This window comes from Xiphophorus maculatus, chromosome 12 (genome assembly GCF_002775205.1).
Source record: "Xiphophorus maculatus strain JP 163 A chromosome 12, X_maculatus-5.0-male, whole genome shotgun sequence".
Lineage (NCBI taxonomy): Eukaryota > Metazoa > Chordata > Actinopteri > Cyprinodontiformes > Poeciliidae > Xiphophorus > Xiphophorus maculatus.
In genome coordinates, this window is record NC_036454.1 from 18,868,593 (window position 1) to 18,893,140 (window position 24,548).

Consider the following 24,548-nt stretch of genomic DNA (forward strand, 5'->3'; position numbering starts at 1 on the left):
TACAAGCAGCACCCTCCACATTTATTGGTGGCCCAGGCAGATATGGAAAACACCACAAGCATAACTCTGCTCTACATGTTTACATAATGTCTGGTAACAAAGAACACCCTCAGCTTGGCGAGGGATGAGGATCTCCAGTAGAATGCAGATAAAAAAATCACAACAAAGTTTCAACATCAGACTCAGAGATGAACAAGTCTTCCTTGGGTTATCTGAGCCACTTCTACCCAAAGAAACCCCCACATTTCCTGCTTTACAGGAAATCTTGAGATTTCCCAGACCTTGACAATAAAACTCTTGCTATAGGAAAATGTGTGTTTGGAGCCATTCTGTTGATTTAGTTAATATGTCTGGTAAGAAATTTAGGTTTTAAATTTTCAAACCACAAACGTTCATTTGATAGATAATGATTGAAGTTATCTTATGGCATTGATACAATATTAAGACTCATTTGTTCTTATCATTGAGGAACAGTGTTTTGATTAAACTTTTACAATATGAACTGATGTCCAGTTTTCTGTCAAATCAGGATCTGAATTAATGTTAAACTTTTGAATGTTTTTAGAAACGTTAAAATAAGATGCTTAGTCACTTCACTGTTGGTTATTCGTGTGTTTTATCATTTAAACTTTTTTTCTGAATCTTCATACCACAAATTTCATCACCAACTTATTTCTGCTAAATTAAAACATAATTTTGATGTTTGATCAGTGGAACCTTATAAAGTATCAAATCCCTGTTATTTTATGGGTTTAACCTTACTTACTCCCTCAGATGTTTTTCCATGTAAGTTTTACTAAAATGTTTAGTCAGTCTCAGAAGTTTCCTACCATAATAAGACAGGTATGATCTCGAAACAGTAGGTTGGACATCGAAACACAGCGGTGATACATTCAGTCAACTTTATTTACTTGTCTTGCCTCCTTTGTGCAGCTTGGCTCTGTAGCTCCCCCCACCCTGTGTAGCCTTCCAGCAGAGCATTTCTTGATCAGTGACTCATTACAAGGAGAAAAAAAAAAGAAGAGAGAAAAGCTTTCGACATTAACAGTCCCCATATAACACCGACATCGGCGATAAAACGAGCTCCAGGCTGCTGAAGTGCAGCTCGGCTGTTCTTGAGATGGCACAGAGCAGCAGGAGAAACGAGCGGAGGAGAGTGATTAAAAGTTAAAAACAGTCTGAATGTTCGCTTCAATTTGAAAATCTTCAGGTCTGTAAATGCTAGATTGCATGTAAGCTCAGACAGTTTCCCCCTCTCTCTCTTTCTCTCTCTATGAGAAATACCTGCAGCATTAGCCATCTGTATAACATTGCGAGTACACTACTTTATAAGGAAGCCAAGTGGTTGGGCACATTGGAGGTGGTGCTTGGTGTGCTTTCAGAACACAGATAGATGAAAACAGGACTTAGGCAAAATGAGCAAAGGAAAAACAATAACTACTCTTTGGCAAATGCAAATAGAGCACTTTTGGCTGAATAATACTGAAAAAAGAATGAAGCATTTGGATGCGTACAGTACAAAGAGTTAAGAAGTTTCAGACTGACTAAGAGCTAAAGATAAAAACTATCCAGCTTCCCTCAAAGGTTCCCCGACATATTTTAAGAACACATTACTAAACTACCAACCTATTAGATCAATGCTTCCAGTGATCTCTGGACCCTTCATCTTTTTCTCTGCTGAGATTTCACATGCCGGTGTAAAACTCACACCTACACCGCAGCGCTGAAACTCTTATTCATCAATAAATATGCGCCACATCCTCTCCAAGTCATAAAAACACATGTTGCTCAAAGCAAACTGCCGAGGCATGAACACAAGAGACACAGAAGTAAAGTGCTAAAAAAGCCAGAGATTGGCACAAAATTAAATATTTTGATTTCTGTCAAGAGTCATGATGCAGTTTCTTTCATGCACAGCCCAAACTGGCAGAACAACAGGATCAGCGTCACTTCTTGAAAACTTTGTGCTCCATCATCTTCTCATTTCCACAGATGTTTACTCTCCCGCTTTCAACTGCAGGAGGCTGAAGTCTTTCACATTTAGGCTGCTTGCCAGAATAAAAAAAAAAAGAAAAAACCAAGGCTAACGGATGACGTGCAGATATCTGAGGTCCGAGTACAGAAGGTTAACCAGCAGGGCCAGGAGGCGGGGTCCATCTTTGACACAATGCCCTGGGTATCGGATGAACTGGATTGCCTTATTTAAAGCCTCCTGTAGCTCAGCGTACTGCTTATTGCTGGACATGATCTCCAACATCCCCAACATCTGCATCCACCCGGGGGACAAAACAGGAAGTCCAAATTATGTTTAAGAAACTATTGCAGAGTGGCATAAAAAAGCATTTATTGTGCATACCTGTTGTGCTTTTGGAGAAAGCTGTAAATCTGTGGTGGGTTGGAGTCTCAGCTCGGTCTCTGACGGCACCTGGATGGACAGGAACGCTGCCAGGCTGCGGACCACCACCCTGAATCTATACAGAGATTAATCACTTATCGACGGTGTCACATCAGGATTTCTGCATCTTTCTGGAAGCAAAATTTAAGGCTCTTTAAGACTACTACCCACAAGAATGAAGTAAAAATGGCTTCAATTGAGTTATTTAAGCTATTTAAAAATACATTTATGCCAAAAAAACTCACATTTTGAGATTAATCTCAGAAATGTTAGAGAAAAAAAGTGGCATTTTTTCAGTTTGAAATGTCAAAAATTTTCAAGCAAATTTTTCACTTTTCAAAATTTTTGGCAGAAATTTACTTTTTTTTCTATCTACAATGGCCCTGATGTGCCATCATATTTAAGATTGAAACTCACTCGATTATCAAAGCCAGTTAAATATGACTTTGTGAATTTACTTTGGTTTTATCTGTATTATGTATCTACACATCTAATTTGCTTAAAAATAATATACAAATTTAAGGTTTACCTAATTATAATTGAAGATCTAGTATTCAATACTATTTAGTAACCCCTTTAAAGGCCTAAGATGACTACATTTACTACTATTTATCGACTTTATAGAAACCCTTCTAACCAGTACAGACTCTAAGGGGTTTTTATCCATTAATAAATAGATGGAAGCTCACTTATTAGAAACTGGAGACTTCTTCCCAAGGCCTATGGCTCCCAGCAGCCCAGAGTTCAGCCTTTCCTCTCCCAGCTGAAGCAGCCTGGTCTGCAGCCGCACCAGCCCCATGATGACCCCTAACCCCTCAGTGTTTCCTGCCTGCGGCTGCAGCTGCTCCACTGACAGGTTCAGGGCTTTGTGCCACCAAAGGAACAGCTTAGCTTCATCGCCCGGACCGCTGGAGACAGACAAGAACCTCCAGATGAATGTCTCTAACAGGCTGCAGGATGCAGAGAACATAACAGGGTCAAACTTAGGGTCAAACCTGGGGAAGACCTGCGTGGTCCATGTGCTAATGAGAGCCAGGATCCTCCTCTGATTGGCTGCTGTGTATTCGCTATTGAGGCGTTGCAAGATGAAGGCGTAGAGCGTCAGGAAGCTGCCTCCTGATTGGCTCTCGGAGAGGAAGTCGTCCATTGTGAGCTCAGGCACCTGCAGTGATGCCAGCACAGGGCCCCAGCCAACAGACTCTTCCTCAGCTTCAACCAACACAAAAAACAGAAAGTTCAGAAATTAGGATGACTTGAAAGAAAATAAGGTTTATTTGACGTGTTTTAACCACCAGCAAAAGGAATTTTAACACCAATATCCACATAATTCTGAACTGGAAGGTGGATTATTTTTAAATGATTTCTTTCCAAATGAAAATCTGGAAATGTGGCATTTTTATTGTCTTTTATGTAGATATTTACCAGATTTCATAAGTGAAATTTCAGGTTTTTGCCCATTCTTATAAAATAAAGTAAAAATAAAAATTTAACAAAGTTTTTGTGAACGGGTGATGTTCAAGTGTTGGCACAAATCCTCAGTTGGATTAAAGTCTGGACTTTGACTGGGCCATTACGACACATGACTATGCTTTAAGCCAAACCATCCCAATGTAGCTCTGGCTGCATATTTAGGGCTTTTCCCTGACTGGTACGTGAAGCTCTGTCCCAGTTTCACATGTTGCAGCTCTGAACATGTTTTCTCCCATAATTATTCCGTATGTAACCTTTCTATCTGTTTGAAACAAATCCTTCAATTCAACGTGGGGACGATGTGTTCAGGGCCAGGGTGCAGGGTTAGCATTTTCCATGTAGACACTTTGTTCTCATCTGACCAGAGAACCTTCTCCAACAAGTTTTTTCCTACTTCCTCAATTTCACAATTATGGCTCTGTTCGTGTCGCAAACACAGAAAATAATAACAAAAAAAATCTTAATTGAACTTTGTGATTACAACATGCAAAAATGTGCAAAAGTTAAAGCAGAACTGAATAAATGAACAATAGGTAAACCAACTCTTGCTCACAATTGTTGAAGTATGCTGTGATGCAGGCCTCCATGATGCGCGTCATGTGTCGCACTGATGCCAGACACCGGGAGCAGGCTGTGAGTAAAGGCAGGATGGGACAGCCCCTCCCCTTCCTGTCCAGCCAGGTAATGACGTGAGCAGCCAGCGCCTCGCCTGTCGAGACCCCGACTCCGTTGAGCAAAGTCAAGGCGTCGCTGAAAAGACCACAGAACGCCATGTGCCTCTGCTCCAAGCCCACGTCTACAGAGGGAAGAACGAGAGAAAAGATGAACCCAAGACAATGAGAATCATAGAGGTGATAGATGATGTCACTAAGAGACTGTTGAGGACAGGTGGACAGGACACCTGGTGGGTTGAACGTTACAACGCTTTCCAGAAGCGTCTCTAGCTGAGCCTCCAAGCTGCCGAGGTTGATCCCACCTCCTTGCTCCAGGGTCACCAGTGACTTCACAGACCAGGAGACGTAGCCTCCGGCCTTCAGGGTTTCCTCCTGACAGTACAAACAGAAGGTCAGATTTTCTCTGGTTTCAGCTGAAATTATTCACAGTGACAAAATATGTTTTCACAGAAACAGATTTATTTATTTATGTCTCTTTCTTTTTTATTAAAAGGTGAAATAAGAGGCAAAACATAAAACATTTTCTACATTCACAGTAAGTTAGTTGTTTTATGAATGCATTTCTTTAAAGATTTTTTTTCTTTTTTTGCTGATTCTACCTGTTATTAGCAGCATGCTACAAGACAAAGAATCTGAGCGTTGCATCAGCTGGTTTCCAAAAATAGTTAGGAACAAGGATTTGCTGCTGCAGCTATAAGATGTGTTTCTTTCATGTATGTAAATCAGGGCTGGAAAATAAATCTGGATTGTTAAAGTCTAAATTTTGTGTGGGTGATGCAAGACTCCAAGTTGAAACAGAAGATGTGCCAGTCTGGGGCAAGAGCCATGCAATAATAAAATATTAATGACTTTTTATACTCGTAGCGCTAAAGCTTTTTCCTTTTCCTGGTTTTGTTGAGTCCTTATATTTCTTCCCTCCTCGAGAATGGATAATATATGTATAAATATCCTAATTTCCTCAAAATATAACATAAAAATAATATTATTTTAATGTGTAAATCATGTCATGAATGACAGTGATGCTTGTTAGCTTGTTCAAGATGAAAAAAAAAAAATCTGTCACAGCTGAATGCATTTCTGTTACAGATTATCTCTGAGTATCAAGATAGTGACACTGAACTTTGGTGCAATACACCCACCAATTTTTGCACGATTATCAAACTTCTATCAACACACTACGTTTGTTTGTTGAAGGATTAAGACCAAAATGAATCAGATTAACGGGGCTTTCTTGAACTGCACTGTGTAATCAGATTATTACCCCATTTCTTTGAAAAATTAAATTAAATTAAGAAGATTTTTATGTATTTGAACACAGAAAGGGAATTATTTTTAATGACTGCTTTAATCTTTTCTATACTTTTCCAAAATTGGAAAATGGAAAAAAAATTCTTATTTTGTTTATTAGGAAATAAAAAGCCTTATTTTATCAGACCTGGTGTGGAGCTTCACTGGGATGTGGATGGAGCCCCGCAGCACCACGAAGTAACTTCAGGAGCAGCTGGGGGGCAGAATCACCACTGAGCAGCAAAGATGGAGGATAGTGGGTGCCTACATATCCCAGAATGCCCTGGTATGAAGACAGGTCCAGTTGGTACCAAGGCAGAGATGTGGACTGAACCAGCAGGCTGAGCAAAGGGGAGTCCTGGAGGGAAACATGAACTCAGTAAACAGTGACACCATCTTGATGTTTTCGACATCTGGACTCACCTGTTTAGTGAGGAGCTGCTCCTCTTTGGCCAGAAACACCAACATGTATAACAGATAGACCAACATGGTGTGCGAATCTTTCTGCGTAGCCACGGATGACAGAGCCGGATATGATGTAGAGCTGGGAGGCGCTTCTAAGTGGTCGCTTAAAACACTGACCCAGTTCACTTCACACATCAGCTCACCCATGAACAGGAAGCAGCTCTTGGGACTTCCTCTCTCCACCTGAAGGCATAAAGTTCAATGAAAGTCTGTCTGCTCTGTCAAAACACATCGAGAAACATGCAAGAAGTGGAGTTTTAGTGGCGTCTATATACAGAAAGACACTGACAAATTGTTACAATAATGAGTAAAACATCTGCAAAAAGGGGGGAAATCCAAAGTTGTTTCTTTTAACAAAATCACTTTAAAATAAGCTTAGTGGTTTTACTTTAGCAATCTATAATAATAAAGAGTGAGATCTTGGGATCGAGTCTCCAAATCATTAATTATATGTCATCTATTTGCAGTTTTGAGTTAATAATAACAGGAAAGAGAAACGTTTCTGTCCTACTGTCACAAACAGAAAGATGTAGCTTGCTAATCTCTGATGCCACATTACCTGGAAATGTGAGCTTTGGTCTGAAGAGACTAAAACCTGTGTAAAGTTTAGAATAAAGTTTTTTGGGTTTTTTACCCCTCCAAGGGGTCTTTTGTGGGCTCTAGTGTCCCTTATATGATAGTAGGCTGACAGGAAACGGGGAAGTAGAGGGGGGAAGACATGCGGCAAATGTCGTCGGGTCTGGGAGTCGAACCCGCGACGGCCGCGTCGAGGACTCAAGGCCTCCAAATACGGGTCGCGCTAACCAGTACGCCACCACGGCACGCCCAGAATAAAGTATTTTGAATAAATTTAAAGTTAGATTAGATGTTGAATATAAAGGCATTTACATTAAGTATTTACATATCTTTTTAAGAACCTCCACCTCAATATACTTTTGTGTCTTCTTGGTTTATTTTAAAGGGAAGAGAAAACACTAAATACAATAATGATTTGAGAAACGTCAGGTAAGAAAGAACATGAACAATCTATTTGAGCTATTGTAAAAATGGCTTAAGTTAAATGTTTATAAAGTAAATACTTTATATAACTATTGAAACTGGCAGATAATGTGATTCATTTTCCAATTATTAAACTGCTACAGTTGTGTCTGGATTATAGAAACCTGTGTATTTTACTAGATAATTGCCTTTCTTTTGTTTAGCAGCAAAGCAGAGTTGGTCCATTTTAGGATCTCCTGCTGATATTAGAAGCTGGCTCCAAGTGTCAGATTAACAATCAGGGGTCAGACTGTGTCTCACATTGAATAAATGCTCCATGAGCTGAGTGTCAGGATGCAGGTGCCTCCAGGGCAGGCTGCGGAGGTGTGTGTGGTACAGGTACAGCAGGTACTCAGGCGTGCGGGGGGAGGTGCAGCTCTCACAGTACTGCATCAAACACAGCCACAGAGCCCCTCTCTGTCCAGGCAGCAGGCGATCTGAAAAATTAACGAGCAAAAAAAAACACCTGGGGTCAGATTAGGGAGAGGAAAGACGTTTGGGATTTGTTCTCCCAGTAGTGAAAAACTTACCTCTGAATTTGTGATGAAGTGTGTCGGTGAGCTGGACGTACAGACCGACCAGACATCCTGCTGCAACTGCGTCCGTCTCCAGCCAGGGGTAGCACTTCCCATTACTGGAACACAATCATGTTTATCTCAGGATTTTCTCACTATAGCCTTTAAATCGACTTTTCAGCTTTAATTTTGTACATTTTAGTCATTTGTGGTATCGTGTGTAGTTCATTTTGTTTGTCCAGGTTCTATTTCTTTATAGGTTCTTGAATCCGTTTAGGAGGAAACAGTAAATCTTGCTGCAAATTTCTGTTTGCTGAAAAGAGGTTTCCTTCCTCGCATGTTTTATTGCATTCTCAGAAACTTTTGAAATAAACACTTTTTTTCTTTGAGACCTGAAGAGAGCGGCCTCAAATAAAAAGAGGGAAAAGAGATATTTTAATATGTGATGATATGTAAAAGCTTAGAACCAGGAGATCTACTTACCTCATACACCCACTGAATGTTTTATATATAAAATATTTCTAAAACAACAGATTCCTAACTAGATAAAACAGTAAAGAAGCAAGAATAGGGTGGCAAAATGTTAATGTTTTGCCATTTCTAGAGTCTGTTCTGGTTCACACAAAACTCTGATCTTCAACCAGTAACTAATAAAGTTACCTATAAAGGTACAGAAATAAGAAAATGCTTTGAAAAATACTACCAAAAATTGTATGCCCTAAAAGAACAAGAAGGAACGGACGAAGCTAACGTACTACTGAACGAATTGTTGCTGCCTACTGTATCAAATGAACAAAATGAAGCTCTGACCAAAATATAACATCCCAAGAAATTGAAAAAGCAATAAATAAATTAAAACTTATAAAATTACCAGGACCAGATAGATTCAGTGCTGAATGGTATAAGATCTATTTAAAAGAATTGTCTCCTGTTCTTTTGAGAACATTTAATTGGGTTTTAAATGGGGGACAAATTCCTCCCTCCTGGGGGGAAACAACAATTACAGTTATCCCAAAAGAAGGTAAAGAAAACTAAACTGTTCAAATTACCGCCCAATTAGTATACTTAATCAAGACTATAAGATCTTCACAGCCATATTAGCTAAAAGACTAGAACATATCCTCCCAGATATAATAAACTTAGACCAGACAGGGTTCATAAAGAAGAGACGAACCAGAGACAATATTAAAAGAACCCTAAACGTGATCAACCATATTAAGAAGACTGACAAGCAAGCAATAATAATGGGTCTAGATGCACAAAAAGCATTTGATACTGTAGACTGGTCATTCTTATTCAGAGTCTTGTCCCAATTCAACTTTTCCAGTAAATTTATAAAGATAATTCAAGAATTGTACAACAAGCCTACAGGTAAGATCCGGATTAACGGGGGGCTATCAGAAGAAATAAAAATTGAGCAAGGGTGCAGACAAGGATGTTCCATGTCCCCATTACTATTCGCCATATTTATTGAACCTTTAGCACAATGGATCAGACAAAGCACCAAAATACACGGCATAAAGTTAAATCATAATGAACAAAAATTAGCGCTTTTTGCGGACGATATTTTAATCTACCTGGCAAGACCCCAAGAATCCCTCCCAGAATTACATTAAATCTTGTTGGACTATGGGAAATTTTCAGGTTATAAACTGAATTCCCACAAATCTCAGGTCTTGACATTCAAATATTCACCCGATAATATTGACAAAGAAAACTTCAAAATAAATTGGGACATGGATTCAATTGTATACCTGGGAGCGACCATTCCTAAAGACCCAAGGAATATCGTCTCAGCAAATTATGACCCATTAATGACTAAAATAAAAAATGACATATCCAGATGGAGCCTGTTGCCCTATCTGGGTCTCATGCAGAGAATAGAAGCTATCAAAATGATGATGCTGCCAAAGCTACTATACTTTTTTCAGACACTACCAGAAGAACCAGCCAAATCTATGTTCCAAGAAATTGACAAACTGATTTCAAGATTTATTTAGCAAGGGAAACAGCCAAGGACTAGATTTAAAACTCTACAGTTAAATAAAAGTAAAGGAGGCCTTTCTCTCCCAAATATGAGTAACTACTACAAAGCAGCACAAATAAATCCATTAGTGGAGATGTGTGACTCCTCATACACAGCAAAATGGAAGGAGATTGAATGTATAAGCAATGGTGTCCCCTTACAAGCAGCAATTGGAAATATAGACCTAACAAAAGACCTTAAAGAACTCAATCCATGTTCAGAAACAGCACTCAAGACAGGGTCAACATTAGTAAAAGAAAACAAAGAATCCTGTGTACCAATCAGATGGATAGCATATGATCAAGATTTTACCCCAAATAAAACAGATACTATTTTTTAAAAATGGATTGAAAAGGGCTTGGTAAAATACAATGATTTATATCATAAAGGCTGTCTGAGGACCTTTCAAGACATTAAAAAATATATAAAAAATATGGTCTTGATAACAGAGATTTTTTCAGTTATCTACAAATCCGGCATTATTTAGAAAAAACAAATAAAAATGAACGAGACAGAACATTTGTTGGCATATTGAATATTTTTCTAAAATCGTATCAATCAGCCTACGTTAATAAATTAACATCCAAAATGTATAATGAACTACAAAACCTGGAAGGAGGGTATACATTATACTGTATATAAAGGAGAGATGGGACAAGGAAGGGAACTGCCAAATTCACATTGAAGACTGGTCAGATATTTTGAATAATTGATGGAAATGTACATCATCACTAGCATATAAGGAATTTGCTTGGAAGACTGTTACACGTTTCTTCAAAACACCAGCTCAGAGGGGCAGAAATGCAGACAGAACATGCTGGAGGTTATGTGGGTCGAAACAAGCTGGCCACTTTCACATTTTATGGAGCTGTCCTAAGCTACTTTCCTACGGGGGGATAATTAAACAAAGTGTGGAGAATGTTATTGGGGTCAATTTTGCTCTAAACTTTGAGACTATGTTCTTGGGCAAACGACCAAATTGTGTAAAGGGATTCTATAGAACATACATATTCAATATAATGCTAATTGCGAGTAAAAAAGCAATCACTTGGAAATGGATGACTGACAAAACGCCCACACAACAAGACTGGATAAACATCATCCAAGATATTTGCATGATGGAGGAACTGACATTTGCACTGAAACTGGAGCAAGACAAATTTGAAAAATGTTGGACCCCATGGCGAACTTTCATGAACACTAGATCTGAAACTAATGAAAATGAGGTGACACCCACTGTTCTTTAGCTACTCTGTTCGGTGTAGACCATTTGTTTTACAGTTCGGAAAAGTTATCACGATGTGGTATCGGTTTGTTCATTCTTTTTCCTCCCCATTCTTCTGAGAGGGATTGGGGTGGAAGAGGAGGAAAAAAGGAAAAAATGGAACACTAAATACCTGTGGGATAATCACAGGAAGGGGTATGTTGTATGGCTTAATGTAACAAACTGAATGGATGATAGTATAAGATTGTACCACCTTTTGTGAATAGAGGAGATACACATCCTCCATGTTGTTCCTTAATAAAAATTTGAATGGAAAAAAAAACTCTGATCTTCGTACAGTCAGAGAAGATCAGATGCTGTAACACACTTACCCGGCATCATTAGTGTCCAGAGGAAAGATCCACGGCGTAAACAAGTTCACCAGCTTACTGTGCAAATCCTGCAGAGCTGTGGGAGGAATGACACATTTTCTTTCATAATGACAGCAAACAAAAGGATCTGCACGAAACTAAAAGGTCAATCACTCCCAGCTTTCTCCTCTCTGACATGCAGTCGTTTGTATTTTTACCTTTCGTTACTTTGTTGCTGCCTACTGGCTCTCTGGTGCAGCTGCTGACCTGTGTGTTGATAAGGCAACCAGTCAGATGTTCCCAGAAGGTAACGACATCACTGATGTAGGGAACCCAGGCGGAGTACAGGCCAAAGCTGCGGAGGTCGGCCTTACTGAGGCGACTTCGCAGGAAGTAGTCACTCAGCCAGTTCACAGTCTCCTCCACCTGATGGCAATCAGATAAATAAAATTGTGGATTATTCCAAATGCATTCAGTCATCTACAGAATAGTTTTCAACAATAAAAAAAAGGTTAAGTTAAAATACAAAACCACCAACAGGGATTACCTGCTGAGGAGAGAGACTTATGGGGGATCGGTAAGGGGAAGCTGTGGCGCCAACCATAGAGCTGAACGACGGTTCAGGTCTGTTCTTAGAGCTGCGGGTTGGAGGCAAGCAGCCCAGCACTCGCAGGGTCACTTTCCAGCACTCTGGACTCAGCAGCTGGTCTGCAGAACCTGATGAGATCATAAAATGATTTAAATAAAGAAACGACACATCAAACATCAATACGCAGGATACATTCTATTCATCTTCATGATTTTCTCCAAATTATTGAAGATTAGAGTCTGACTCCTTAGAATGATTCAGCCTCCATCTTGTTTATTTATCAGTATAATCTTCTGCTGGTAAAAATATGAGTAGGAGGCACAATTTCAGGGGGATAAATGCGGTTTTCTGTCTGGGTTGCAGGAAGAGTAATGGCTTGGTAATGTCAAACATTACAAACAAGAAATGGATACAGGTAGTCTGACATAAACTGACATTTTCATGCATTTTCAGGCTCGCTTTTATTCTAATGTACATACAGAGACATGCACTTTAAAAGGTTTTTTAAAAAAGACTTTGCATTCATTTGCTTCCACTTATTACAAATTAATCAAAACGGTGTACCTGTTTATAATAAATAAACTCCAATAAAATACATTAAAGTTTGCGGCTTTAAGTCTAAAAACTAAAATAAATATTTGTGCTTTTGCAAAGCCCTGGAAAAACGAACAAATTACCTACTGGAAACATTAACTATGTCTTTATGCGAACAACTGCACTATGCTTTATACATGTAGCAAAGATTTAATTTACAGGGGGACAAATATGAAAAAATAGCTACATATAACTAAACTAAACCAAGCATTTATCAGTGTTTAATCTAAACTTACTGGTCATTAGCAGACGTAGGCAGTCGCTGTAATGGTCGGGAAAATGGTGGCGTAAAAGCAAGGTCCAGTGTTTGGCGAAGAGGTGAAAAGGCATGAGGAGTTCCAACTCGGGGTCTCGGCCGCAGACACACAGAGCTCCGTGGACCAGCTCCAGCAAACGGGTTCTCTCCGAAAACACGGGATGAGCCTCATTCAGCCACTGGGAGAGATCGAACTGCAGGAGAAAACAGACAAGGTGCAGGGTTATATGTACTGTATGTCTGTAGCGGATTTGTCATGTTTTATTTTTCAAGGGAGAGCAAACCTTAGTGAGCAGCATAAAAATGATGTCAGCAGTGTCGAGGTGAAGGGATGTCACCACATCTTGGTAGAGGAAGACAAAGTGATCCGGAGCTGCGTTCGGAGTGAAGAAAGGGGAAAGGAGGGGACAAAGGAGCCGGTGCTCCAGGATGGTCTTCAGGACACGACCGCACTCTTTTGGATTGCCCTGGATGAAAACCTGGACAGCAGAACCACAACTATCAATTTAAACTCATGAGAAACTACTGAAAGAAAAAAAGTGAACAGAATAATTCTCAGTTCAGTCCTTGTATTCTCCAAATAGCATGCTAACAATCGAAACCTTAACAAATAACCCACTTAGGTTAACAAACTCTCAGTGTAAGGATGACCTGTACTTGAATAGACTTGCTGGTTTGGGTGAAGGCGTGTGTGTGAGTGTCCAGTTCCCACCTGTCCGAGTATCTCCACACACGAGGAGAGATACTGGCGTGTCGGTGGGTGTCGCAGGGTGTCCTCACACACAAAGGAGACCACCTGGTAAAAGGCGGACACACCGACTTGCTGCACCGCCGGAGATTTCTGAGCTTTATAAATATTCACCAGAGCTCTGAGTGAAGAAGTTGGAACAAGTGTTTTAAACTAATGAAGCTCTTCCTTTGCACTCAACTGCCCTTATAGTATTGTTGATATTGTGTGAAGTAGGAGGGTGTATTTCTACTGACGTGATGAAGTTCTCGGTGTGAACTGCAGCTTGGGCGAGGCTCTGAGGTGGAGGAGCCATAGCATCAGTCTGCAGCTTCTTGACGTCTCTACGCAGAGATGTTATCTGGTTGTGGACCGCCTCCTGTCTCTGGACTCGCTCACACTACGCAGATACACACACTTCAGGGTCGTTTTACAAAACGATTCTCTAACGTGATTTTTCTCACGCAGCAACGGGTCGTACCGTGACGGTGATGTTTGCTGCGCCCTGACACGGCTGGCCGCCCTTCCCTTTGCACTCCAGGGCCATGCTAACTTGCTCTGGTCGGTTCTTGAAGAGCAAAGGGAGATTCTCCAAAAGCTCCTGCTCCATTGCCACCTGCTGTGCTTCACGTGCAACCGCAATCCTAAAAGCAAATTGAAATATTTTTAAAACAAAAAGAAATCTTTGGGGGATTTTTTTTTAAACAAATTGCAAGTAAATGCAACAATATGCTTGACTGTTTTTGACATGTACCTGGCCTGGTCCTGTAGAACGCTGAGGTCCTGCTGTAAAAGTCTGGCAGCAGCTTTCGAGTCAGTGAGGCAGGAGGGGGAAACCTCGGCCACGGGAGCCTGGAGCTGCTGGAGATCAGGAGCTGGAAGTGGAACTGGGTGCTTCTCCAGGTTGGACATGATGCGCTCTCGGGCTGAATCCACAGATACACAGAAATACTCTAAGAATGTTTTAGAACACGCTTATTCACATGTTCATAGTTTACATCTGACAAATGGATGAATGGATGGATAGATGGGGAAAAAAAAGGATTATTTGGATTCATTTACGAACGGATCATACGTGGATACAACACAACATGGATATTTTCAGCGGAAATATCTTAGTTTTGTCTTATTTCAAATATACTAACTTACAAGTAACTTTTTAGCAAATAAGCTGAGCTTGTTTTAAGTCAATAATTCATTAATACAGATGAAAAAGTTCTGTTGGCAGATTATTTCACTTATAGCTAGTGCTTTTTCATCAACGTAAAAGAATTATTGACTTAAAACAACCTCAATTTTCTAGCTGAAAAGTTATTCTTATTTCAAGTTTACCAAGATATTTGCACTAGAAAATAGACCAAAAACACTTGGTAAGATTTTGTGTTTTGTAGTATGTTTTAAAATTCCAAGACATAAATATTTGTCCACCATACTGTTATCACTACATGCCTACTGATGCAGATTGTTTATAATTTTGATGGGCTCAGATTGATACCATTGCTCAGGCCGGTGTAGTCAGCGAAGCCCGGGTTCTGAGTCTGCAGGAAGGTCGGCTCACTCTGCACCTTCTCCCACAGAGACAAAATCTCCTGCTCATCGTACTGCAGACGCTCCTGGTCCACGTACTCCAGCCACAGCTCCTACAGAAAAAACACCCAGTTCAGCTGAAAAATAATGACCCATTACAGGTTAATAAGAAAGTCACTGACCTGCTGCCGCTGCATGACCTGAGCCAGTCTGTGAGGCTCGTACTCTGGTGACAGACAGGGAAGGTAAACCTCCTGCTTCTGCAGTGTCTCGTCATCCAGCCACAGAGCGAAGACGCCAAACAACCTGCAGGAAAACCATCAGCAGATTCACCAGACAACAGCAGCTTTAAAACGACAGCAGCTAAATTCGCTGTCAGGAACTTACCGGACCAGTTCTGAGTGGAGCTGGGGAGAGGTGAGGTAGAGCGGCTGGGGATTCAGGGGGCTTTCGTCCTCCTGGCTCTCTGATGAGGGGGTGTGTTGTGGGGGCACCCTGAGCGCATGGCTGGCTGTGTGGTGGAAATCTGACACCTCTTGTAACCTCTGCCTCAGATCTTTTAGCAAAGCAGCCTGAGAAGAAGTCTGGAAGAACCTCCTACCAATGCATCCCCCGGCAGCCAGCCTGGTGGGAAACCAGGAAACAGAAGCGTTTGTTTTTCTCATTTTTTTTCTTATTGCACATCTTTTTTTAATTAGAAAATTCATCTTACCCATACTCTGGTCCAGGCTGTCTGAGATAGAGCTGCAGGAACTTCTGCCAGATGAGGGGAAGGAGGGGGTGGTCCGGTGGCGTGGCCAAGGCCTGGGAGGCCCAGCGGTACAATTGAAGCCGCTGCAGAGACGGGGCTACAGGCAACTTCAGCTTCTGCTGCGCCTTCTGGCTCAGACACAGAAACGGTCTGGTCACGTACCACAGCTTTATAAAGCTAAATTACTAGCACAGTATTTATTTACAATAAGTTAATATTTTGTTTCTGAGGAGACAACTTTCACAATACTCCTGGTACTTTAATAAAAATTAATTGGGCGCACAAATGAATTGAGCCCATAACTAGTCATAGATATGGGCTCAAATACATACATGCAGTTCAACTAATACTTGGCTGAATCTCAATTAGCAAGCTGTTGAGAAACTAAAAATCTGACTGTTCATCATTAGCATTATTCAGACTGGATATTTGACCAGGTTCACCTTTAAAAAATGGCACAGTTCATTTAAAATGATTGGGTTTTTCTGGTATGGACCAACATTTTAGACATACCTGAGTCATATTCTCTGCAGCTAATGTCTACATCAACACAGAAAGTAAATTTTTAAACCAGAACATTTCAGTGTGCATCTATCTACCTTTAAGGCCTGATCCGGTGAGATGCTGGGCTCGGACAGCAGCTCATTCTCAATGCAGCGTCTTAGCTGAGATTCTTCCTCAAACATGGCCTCCGTGTTCAGGACCAGCCAAGCAAACCAAACCTGTGGCGAACAGCAGCGCGGTCAGAACCGGGACAAACACCACTTACAGCACCTGTGTGGATTGTAGCTTTGGGAATCTGTACCTCTCCGCTCAGGGACTGGCCCTCGATGAAGGACGGCGTGGCATTTCCAGCAATCCAGCCAACCAGAGAGGAGAGCAGACCCCGATCTCCATGGTAACCTAAAGCATTCTACGCAAACAAAGAATATTCAGAGATCTATGGTGCAGTTATTTAGGATCCCTCACCACCACCGGGACAGCGAAGGCAGTTTACAGAGCTGTATTCATCTCCAACTATTGGCCTCACAAGATTCCCTCCATTATGTAAACACTGCAGATACCTTATGCTGCTGGTACAGGAGCTTCTGCACACATTCGTCCTGGTGGTGAATAAAGGCAGCACAGCAGATCTGATCCATGAGGAACAGAACCGTTTTGTCACGATACCACAGATTCTGCTGGGTCAGGATTCCCACCCAAAACTCCAAAACGGCAGCGGCACCGACACGACCGGGCCGGGAGCTCTCCGTCACATGACTCTGACAGAAAAAACAAAAGTTTTCAGATTTTAGAGATAAAAGATCTTCTGGTTTTCTTCTGAAATATCCAACACCCTCATTACAGGTTTTCAAAAAAGCCTGTGGGGAAAATAAGACCATGAAAACTAAAATCCTTTTCAATCTCAGCGTTCTTTCATTTAGTGCTGGCATAAGACATTGCTACCATCTATCCATAAACAGTGCCAATAATTCACTCTGTTTATACTCAGTTCTCAGTTTGAAAAAAAAAGTTCAAATGTATCAATAAAACCTGAAATGTATGTACATTTCTGCTCAGAACTAAAAATTTCACTTTAAATAGTTTGAATTTACCCTTTAGATCTCACTTTTTCACTTCCTGACAACTTCGGATCTGTTGTGTTCTCATTATAAAAGCCATAATGATGTACCTGAATGACGCTGTTCAGCAGACGGACGTTGTCCCCGTAGTTGGTTCCTGTGAGCAGCGGCGCCACACGGTGTGTGACCTGCTGCGTCACACCTTGAGGACACACGCTGTCGTACTGCAAGAAAAGCTGGATGCAGCTGACAAAGCTGGCAGAAGACGACAGTTCCAGGAAAACATGTTAGTTTGAGGGAAGATGCAGCTGTAATCTCCACATGGTACGTCAAAGATCTTCCTGACTTACTGAGAGTTGTTCAGGAGGTAAAAGCTCAGAGGGTAGGTGGGGGGCAGGATGTTATCCAACAGATGCACAGCAGCTCTCAGGTAGCGGGACTGAATCAGATTTTTTAGCAATTCAACTCCATCGGTGCAGAAGTTCTCCAAACTGGAGCAATAAAATACACAAATGACATCTAATTCAACTCCTAAAAGTAAATCTCACACCTTCTACGAGTGGGAACAAACCTGTGTCCCACTGTCGTCATAGCGAGGGACAAGTAGCAACCAATAGGGAGGCCAGCTTTTACAGCCCTGAGAACAGAGTGCATGCTGGGAGCATGGGTAAGCTCTGGAGGTGGGTTGGAAGCCAAGGCCGGTACCGTCCAGCCCCCTTTAGGGTTCTGGGCGTTACCATGGAGCTTCAGCCTCAACAACAGCTGCCACGCCCACTGACTAAAGGACGCTTCTGGAGACACACCCAGGCGAAGAACGCTGGCTAGATAAGACACCTACAGGTGGAAAAAAGGAGACGTTTTTGAAAGTAATAAATGAATTCAGTGTTAAAGCTGTTTGCAAAAAACCCCCCCAAAAAACACCAGCACGTCACCTGTTTGATTCCCTCGGATATGAGGCCACTGTATGGTTTGTCTGTGAGATATTTTTGATAGGCTTCTGCCACCAGCAGAGCCACCTCACTGTGGAGGACGGAAGCCAGCGCCAAAGAGCCGTCCTGTAAAATAAATTTAAAATAAAACATTGTAGACATTTATAAACTTCCAACAAGTTTAGAAACAATTCAGTGCACATGTGACCACCTGAGTGTAACCCCAGTTCAGACCCTCCAGGATGACACAAGCCAGTCTGTTCTCCACTGCAGACAGGGGGTTCTGGAGCAGCCAGGCTCCAATCACAGATATCTCCTCTCTCTGCGGCTTCCACAGACTCAGGGGAAGCTCTTTGCACAAGTACAAAGCCATCTGAAACGCACAAAACAGAACCTAGTGTATGTAACATCTGAGAATGTATTATGTTTTTATTCATTTAAAACAATTCTGTCATAATTATTTAACGGACTAACCATTCCCACAGACTGGATGGTGTCTCTCAGTCTCTCCAGGAGCACAGAGATGATATAAGGATGGGCTGTTGCTATGGCAGCCAGCAGCTCCCTCCCCACCTTAGAGTAAATTTCTCTGGTCGACAAACTAACATAAGACACCTGAGGAATACCAAGAGAAGGTAAGTTAAAGGAGATTCTTATTGTTCGGTGTTAAATGAGAAGAGATAATCATTAATACTTTTTGCTGGTCTATCATTCTCATAAAATACACTGACATGTGATAGTAAATTGACAAATGGGGATAAGTTTAAAGAGTACAAATACTTTTGAAAAGCACTGCACGTATTTACATCTGTACATGAAAAATCTAACATTTTTTCCCTTCTGAATGGATTTTTAGTTACTTAACTAACTTAGGTTTTTCATTTAATTATGAATTTCCTTCCCATACCTGGTAAATCAGCAGAGTTATGGTTGTAATGAACATGGGGTCAAAGTGCTGAGTGGGCGTCGCCATGTGTGCCAGTGCAGTGAGGAGGGAAATGCCATCAGAACTGTTCACTTCACACAACCACCCTTCAAATCTCTCCTGGTGCTTCAAGTCTGGAGCATACACAAAACCATTACCTTGATAACTCAGATTGACCTAGATAACATCCTTTTTTAAAGTCCTACAGCCAAAGAAATGCAAAATGCATCAAAGTGTGGCTGTGCTGAAAAATTAATCAGTACAAAGTGTCTGTTATTTAAAGGTATTGGGGTGTGGAGAGGTCACATATCGAACGAACTGTGTGCATAAAAATACCTCTGAGAGCCTGAATGCAGGATTGTGTGTCTCCAACAGTGCTGAGAGTTTCTAGTCCTGCTGTCTCTGCACACTGCATGACATAAAGGACCTTCCAAAGCATAGAGCTGGACAACGTCCCGTAGGGCATCTCAGACATAAACAACCAAATGCCCAACCTGAGGAGAGAGGAGAAAGACAATAAATGAAAACTAAATAATTGTTTCCAAGATGGGACAGAAACCTAAGAATGGCTTTTCTCACCTTTTATTTCTGAGAACATGCAAAACAGCTCTGAGGAAGAGGTGATCATATTCCAGCTGCAGTTTTTCCAGAGTTAAGGAGTGAACGTGAGAGCTGGACCCACTGGCATCAGTCACACTCACATACTGGGCCCAGTGGTCACTGACGTAGCACACTGTCATTCTGAGGGACACAAGGGATGTAAAACTTTTCAGTTGTTGTCTTTTCTGAGACCATCAAGCAGACAAGCAAAATTTGCTACTCCAGCACTGACCGGATGATGTGCCCTATTCGTTTGACCAGCTGCCTGTAGCGAGCTCTGTTGTAGGTCTGGAGGCCACGGGCGAGAATTTCAACGAGCGAGGAAGCAAAGGCAAAGACACGCATCATCTTCTGACTGGAGCAGGCCTGAGGCTCGTAGACACCTGGAGGCAGAGCGAGGTGTCGCTTAATCAGGTTCAGGTGAGAACATTAAATAGGCTCATTGTCAGAGCTGAAACCAGCAGTTTACATAGACTGAATAAAGAGACACATACACCTTTTTTCTCACTCTCTTAAGTTAAATCAGACCAAGATTTCTCTTGTTTTAGATTAGTTGAAATTATCAGAATTAATTAGCTTTGTTAAATGCCAGAAAACATTGTGAGAAGTTTCTTTAGATATTTACTTGTAACTTTTTTTAAATTGAGGTGTTTACATACATTTGGTCAGTAACAAGGGTAATTGTCTTTTAAACTGTATGACAATCATCTGGGTTTTCCCTCATTGTTTTAAAGGGACAGTAATCATTCTGTATGTAAACTTCTGGCTTTAAAGACATTAATAGATAAACTTCTGACATTTTCTTTCTCTCAATATTGTGCCTTTTACCAAATAGAAATAATAATTCAGGTAATTACAATTGAACTACAACAAGGAAAGCTTAGTCTGATTTGCTTCACAAAATAAGAAAAAAAGGTATATGTATCTTTTTATCCAGTGTATGTAAACTTTGAGTTTTAACTGTATATACCCACACCTCTCTCTTAAATGCCTTAAAAAGTTGTACTTTGGCCAAAAGCATTTTGTAGCCAAACACAAGCTGCTTTACCACTCCTCCTCTTTTCAAAACAATTTGAGCCAATTAAAAACATCCTTCACACATGTTTTAGGTTGAGGCTTTGCTAAACCAGAAGCTTAAGATTAGTTTAATTCATAAAAATGAAATCAGTTAGAGGAGTGTTTGGATCATTTTCCTATTGGAAAACGCAACTCTGTCAAGATTCAACCATCTAGATATTGTCTTAAGATTAGGCCACTCTAACTTCAGGAATACAGATGGTCGAGATATTTACAGCATGTGCAGCTAAATTTCATATTTTAAACCTTGAAGCAGAATGCTGTATAAACATTTCATCCTGGACAGGGTTAAAATAGCACCACAATACATTAAAGATCTGCTGTTGTTGTATCAACCTTCCAGACCTCTCAGGTCTTCCGGTTCTGGTCTGCTCTGCATCCCCAGAACCAGAACCAAACGAGGAGAAGCAGCTTTCAGCATCTATGCACCACAAATTTGGAACAAACTTCCAGAAAACTGTAAAACAGCTGAAACACTGACTTCTTTTAAATCTCAACTAAAAACCCACCTGTTTAAGATTGTATTTGAAACGTAATCAATTACAAATTTATTGATGGAACTTGACTTAATGCTGTGTTTTGATTATTGATTCTATGTTGCATTGTGTTTCTGTGTTTGTAATGATGTAAAGCACTTTGAAATGCCTTGCTGCTGAAATGTGCTATACAAATAAAATTTGATTGATTGATTGAAAATTAACATGGCATTTGTACCCATGATACATGGACGTGAAAATGTGATTATATATTTGTGTTGTAAAAACTCGAGACGGACAGGCGTGTTGAATGTCCTGTTTGCCCTGTTACCCTGTTTGCTCATCCCCAGCATGTGTGAGTAGAGCTGCTGGAAGGGGAACTGGCTCAGCAGGGAGATCAGATCTTCCTCACAGAGCAGGAGCCAGCTGCTCTCTGGGTCTTCATCCTAAACAGACAACATTTCTAATTTATTTTTGAAATGTCTGGAGGAGCTTCATCCAACACTTGTTTATTTTTTCATAGAAACAAGAACGGTACAAGATCCTTACTTTTCTTTAGCACGCTAATAGGTATGAAAATATACAATAAAACCCACATAACTAAACATCTTACAATGACATTTGCTCCCTGGCAGAGTTTAGTGTTGCAGAAATCATGGTTTAAATTAAAATGGCAGATGGTTAACGAGTCTTTAAATGTGACTCAGTTTGGCAGAATACATATACAAAAAAAAAAAAAAAAAAAATCACAAACTACATTTCTAAATCCCTCTGATGCAACTATTCTTCAAATATAACCAACTTGTAGATTTAACTATATCATAACATGTTAAAAATACTCAAATTAAATCAGTGTAAAGAATATCGTTCCCATATAATAATAATGTTTTTGCATATTAAGACAGCTATTCTTTTTAGATTTTTTTCAAGTACAAGGTAGATATTTTTCTTTATTAAAAGTTTATATTTTAAGAGAAGATTAAACGTTACCTCTTCTCCACCTTCATCAACGAGGGTCCAGTTGCCAGACTCGGGTCCTGAAGCTGCTGAGCTCTGACTCTCACAAGGCTTCATGTGACCCAGAAACTCTGCACGGTGCCTGCAAAAAATAGAGAACCAAACGGTAAGTGAGTAAAATGAGTGTTTTCACAGAAATCAGAAGACACACTCATCACTGTCCACACACATGTTAAAAAGCCTTAAATCAGTTCTCATTTTATTGAAGTAAAATAACTTTATACAGAATAATATTATTAAGTAGGGGTAAAAATTCCACTTTAATAAAAAACTGATTTTACCAAAATTATTGCCACACTTATTGGCACCGATAGCTATTCTTTAAAAATACACTTATCTGAAGCTTTACATATTTTCAGAATTTCTTAGGTTGATTAAAAGTTTCTAGGAACTCCATAACTTCCAATTTCCTTGTGGTAATAAATAAGTCATGACATAGAGATCTTTCTGTTTCAGCCAGTAATTTCTTTTTCATCCATATTTCCAGTCTTCATTACATGACTGAGTTTTTCTCACTTCCTCATCCGCTATAATTATTCAATTCATTAATCTTTTTTACCATCTCCTTCTTTGTGTTTATGTCAATCTCTAACCTCTGTAAAGCACTTTGTATACCACCAATCTGCTGAAATGTGATCAGCAAATAAATTTGACTAATTAAAGGTTTGGTCTATCAGCTGTTCAGCATGGTGGAGGAGCTGTGATGCTGTGGGCTTGTATTGTTTGCAAAGGACCTGGGAGCCATGTTAGATGACATGGTGTCAGGAATTCCGACAATTTAAATAAAAATCTGGTCAATTGGCAACTGAAAGCTGAAAATGGGCTGTCAATCAGTGTTTCAGCAGGACAAGAATGCGAAACAAATTAGCAAACCTAAACAAAAATGGTTCATTAAACAAAAAGAAACTATCCTACTTCTATGAACATTTGCATTTTAATCTGAATCCTAGAGAAAACCTGTTTAGTGAGTCTAGAGAGAAGAGAATATCTGAGAGAACCCAAGACTTTACAGAAATTACAAAGGCCCCTTTATGTTTAAACTAACCTCAAGAAATCTTACAGGAGAATTGCGAGAAGATGGTTGTGCAAAATATAATTGTCAGGGTGTCAATAACTGTGACCTCAAGGATTTTGTTAAAAAAACAAGTATTTCTGAGCCTGAAAACCATTTATTTATGACAAAGGTTGAATTTGCCTGGAGTTTTAATGCTAGATTTTCCTACTAAATGTGGATGGCACGGTACATGTAGGTATATTTACCTGGCAGGCGACATTAAGATGGCTAATGCTTGCATAAAATGTTGCACTCCAGAGTTCCCCGAAACCTGAATCTGGTGCAAATAAAAATAATTCATGAACACAATTCATGAAAACACTGGTAGGTTAAAAACTGAAAAGAGTATTTTCGATTTACTTGAAGGAACGGAGCTGCCCACTTTCCCACTCCAGCAGGACAGCAGAGAAGATGACACAGCAGGTAAAGGTGCTCCCCCGATCTTCCAATATGCAGCAGGACAACAACCTGGCAGACAGGTGATCAGACATAACCATGAAGAATATCAAAAACAAATTAATTCAGCTTGAGAAAGTGGTGCAAAAATATGATTACCAGCCTTTCCAGCCACTGATGGATGTCTGTCTGGAACTGTGTGTCATCAAGGACTCTCCGTGTGAAGCTAAACAGGACACTGATGGCCTCTTTCAGAGGCTGGAGAGAGCAAGGCTGGGTTTGGCTTCCAGAGCATTCTAAAATACAATAAAAATAGGAAAACTACTTTGTCTCCTGTTCACATTAGCGGGATATCTGAAGTTATGTCTGGAAGCATCATGCTGGAGTTACTCTGTGGCGAGAAAGCTTTTAAAAGTCTCACCTTTTAGTAGGCGATACAAATAGGATTCAATCTGCAGGCGTGACAGCAGAGCAGTGTAGGCATGCAGCACCACCTTCTGGTGGAGGAGCTCACTGCAGGCCTCAAAGAGTAGCCGCAGCTCCGCCAGAACAGTCTGACTAAACTCTGCCTGCTGGAAACGATGGTATCCACAAACCTTAGCCTGGTCTGCACACACACCCTG

At 40.5% G+C, this 24,548-nt stretch overlaps 1 protein-coding gene across 3 annotated transcripts in view; it reads right to left on the reverse strand.

The window, feature by feature from the left end:
- epg5 (ectopic P-granules autophagy protein 5 homolog) overlaps positions 1 to 24,548 on the reverse strand; it is a 28,079-nt gene continuing 3,531 nt past the window's right edge. For 2 of the 3 annotated variants that reach the window (XM_014470621.2, XM_023343610.1), the window contains exons 5-46: positions 24,347 to 24,545; positions 24,085 to 24,221; positions 23,890 to 23,997; positions 23,736 to 23,806; positions 22,449 to 22,557; positions 21,790 to 21,904; positions 20,138 to 20,288; positions 19,885 to 20,046; positions 19,642 to 19,799; positions 19,288 to 19,439; positions 18,855 to 18,995; positions 18,592 to 18,753; positions 18,384 to 18,506; positions 18,023 to 18,285; positions 17,802 to 17,942; positions 17,562 to 17,706; positions 16,954 to 17,151; positions 16,695 to 16,802; positions 16,489 to 16,611; positions 15,851 to 16,017; positions 15,526 to 15,762; positions 15,321 to 15,444; positions 15,107 to 15,251; positions 14,366 to 14,537; positions 14,093 to 14,255; positions 13,869 to 14,011; positions 13,597 to 13,753; positions 13,169 to 13,363; positions 12,865 to 13,078; positions 11,993 to 12,162; positions 11,664 to 11,871; positions 11,467 to 11,542; positions 7,860 to 7,963; positions 7,591 to 7,766; positions 6,250 to 6,474; positions 5,975 to 6,184; positions 4,767 to 4,911; positions 4,419 to 4,661; positions 3,391 to 3,604; positions 3,085 to 3,303; positions 2,357 to 2,471; positions 1 to 2,266 (exon numbers count right to left, since the gene is read on the reverse strand). In XM_014470621.2, coding sequence (XP_014326107.1) covers positions 2,084 to 2,266; positions 2,357 to 2,471; positions 3,085 to 3,303; positions 3,391 to 3,604; positions 4,419 to 4,661; positions 4,767 to 4,911; positions 5,975 to 6,184; positions 6,250 to 6,474; positions 7,591 to 7,766; positions 7,860 to 7,963; positions 11,467 to 11,542; positions 11,664 to 11,871; positions 11,993 to 12,162; positions 12,865 to 13,078; positions 13,169 to 13,363; positions 13,597 to 13,753; positions 13,869 to 14,011; positions 14,093 to 14,255; positions 14,366 to 14,537; positions 15,107 to 15,251; positions 15,321 to 15,444; positions 15,526 to 15,762; positions 15,851 to 16,017; positions 16,489 to 16,611; positions 16,695 to 16,802; positions 16,954 to 17,151; positions 17,562 to 17,706; positions 17,802 to 17,942; positions 18,023 to 18,285; positions 18,384 to 18,506; positions 18,592 to 18,753; positions 18,855 to 18,995; positions 19,288 to 19,439; positions 19,642 to 19,799; positions 19,885 to 20,046; positions 20,138 to 20,288; positions 21,790 to 21,904; positions 22,449 to 22,557; positions 23,736 to 23,806; positions 23,890 to 23,997; positions 24,085 to 24,221; positions 24,347 to 24,545 — 6,771 coding nt within the window. In that variant the 3' untranslated portion in view covers positions 1 to 2,083. Of the gene's footprint in view, positions 2,267 to 2,356; positions 2,527 to 3,084; positions 3,304 to 3,390; positions 3,605 to 4,418; positions 4,662 to 4,766; positions 4,912 to 5,974; positions 6,185 to 6,249; positions 6,475 to 7,590; positions 7,767 to 7,859; positions 7,964 to 11,466; positions 11,543 to 11,663; positions 11,872 to 11,992; positions 12,163 to 12,864; positions 13,079 to 13,168; positions 13,364 to 13,596; positions 13,754 to 13,868; positions 14,012 to 14,092; positions 14,256 to 14,365; positions 14,538 to 15,106; positions 15,252 to 15,320; positions 15,445 to 15,525; positions 15,763 to 15,850; positions 16,018 to 16,488; positions 16,612 to 16,694; positions 16,803 to 16,953; positions 17,152 to 17,561; positions 17,707 to 17,801; positions 17,943 to 18,022; positions 18,286 to 18,383; positions 18,507 to 18,591; positions 18,754 to 18,854; positions 18,996 to 19,287; positions 19,440 to 19,641; positions 19,800 to 19,884; positions 20,047 to 20,137; positions 20,289 to 21,789; positions 21,905 to 22,448; positions 22,558 to 23,735; positions 23,807 to 23,889; positions 23,998 to 24,084; positions 24,222 to 24,346; positions 24,546 to 24,548 lie in introns of those variants that run through there. The other variant, XM_023343611.1, reaches the window with a different exon arrangement.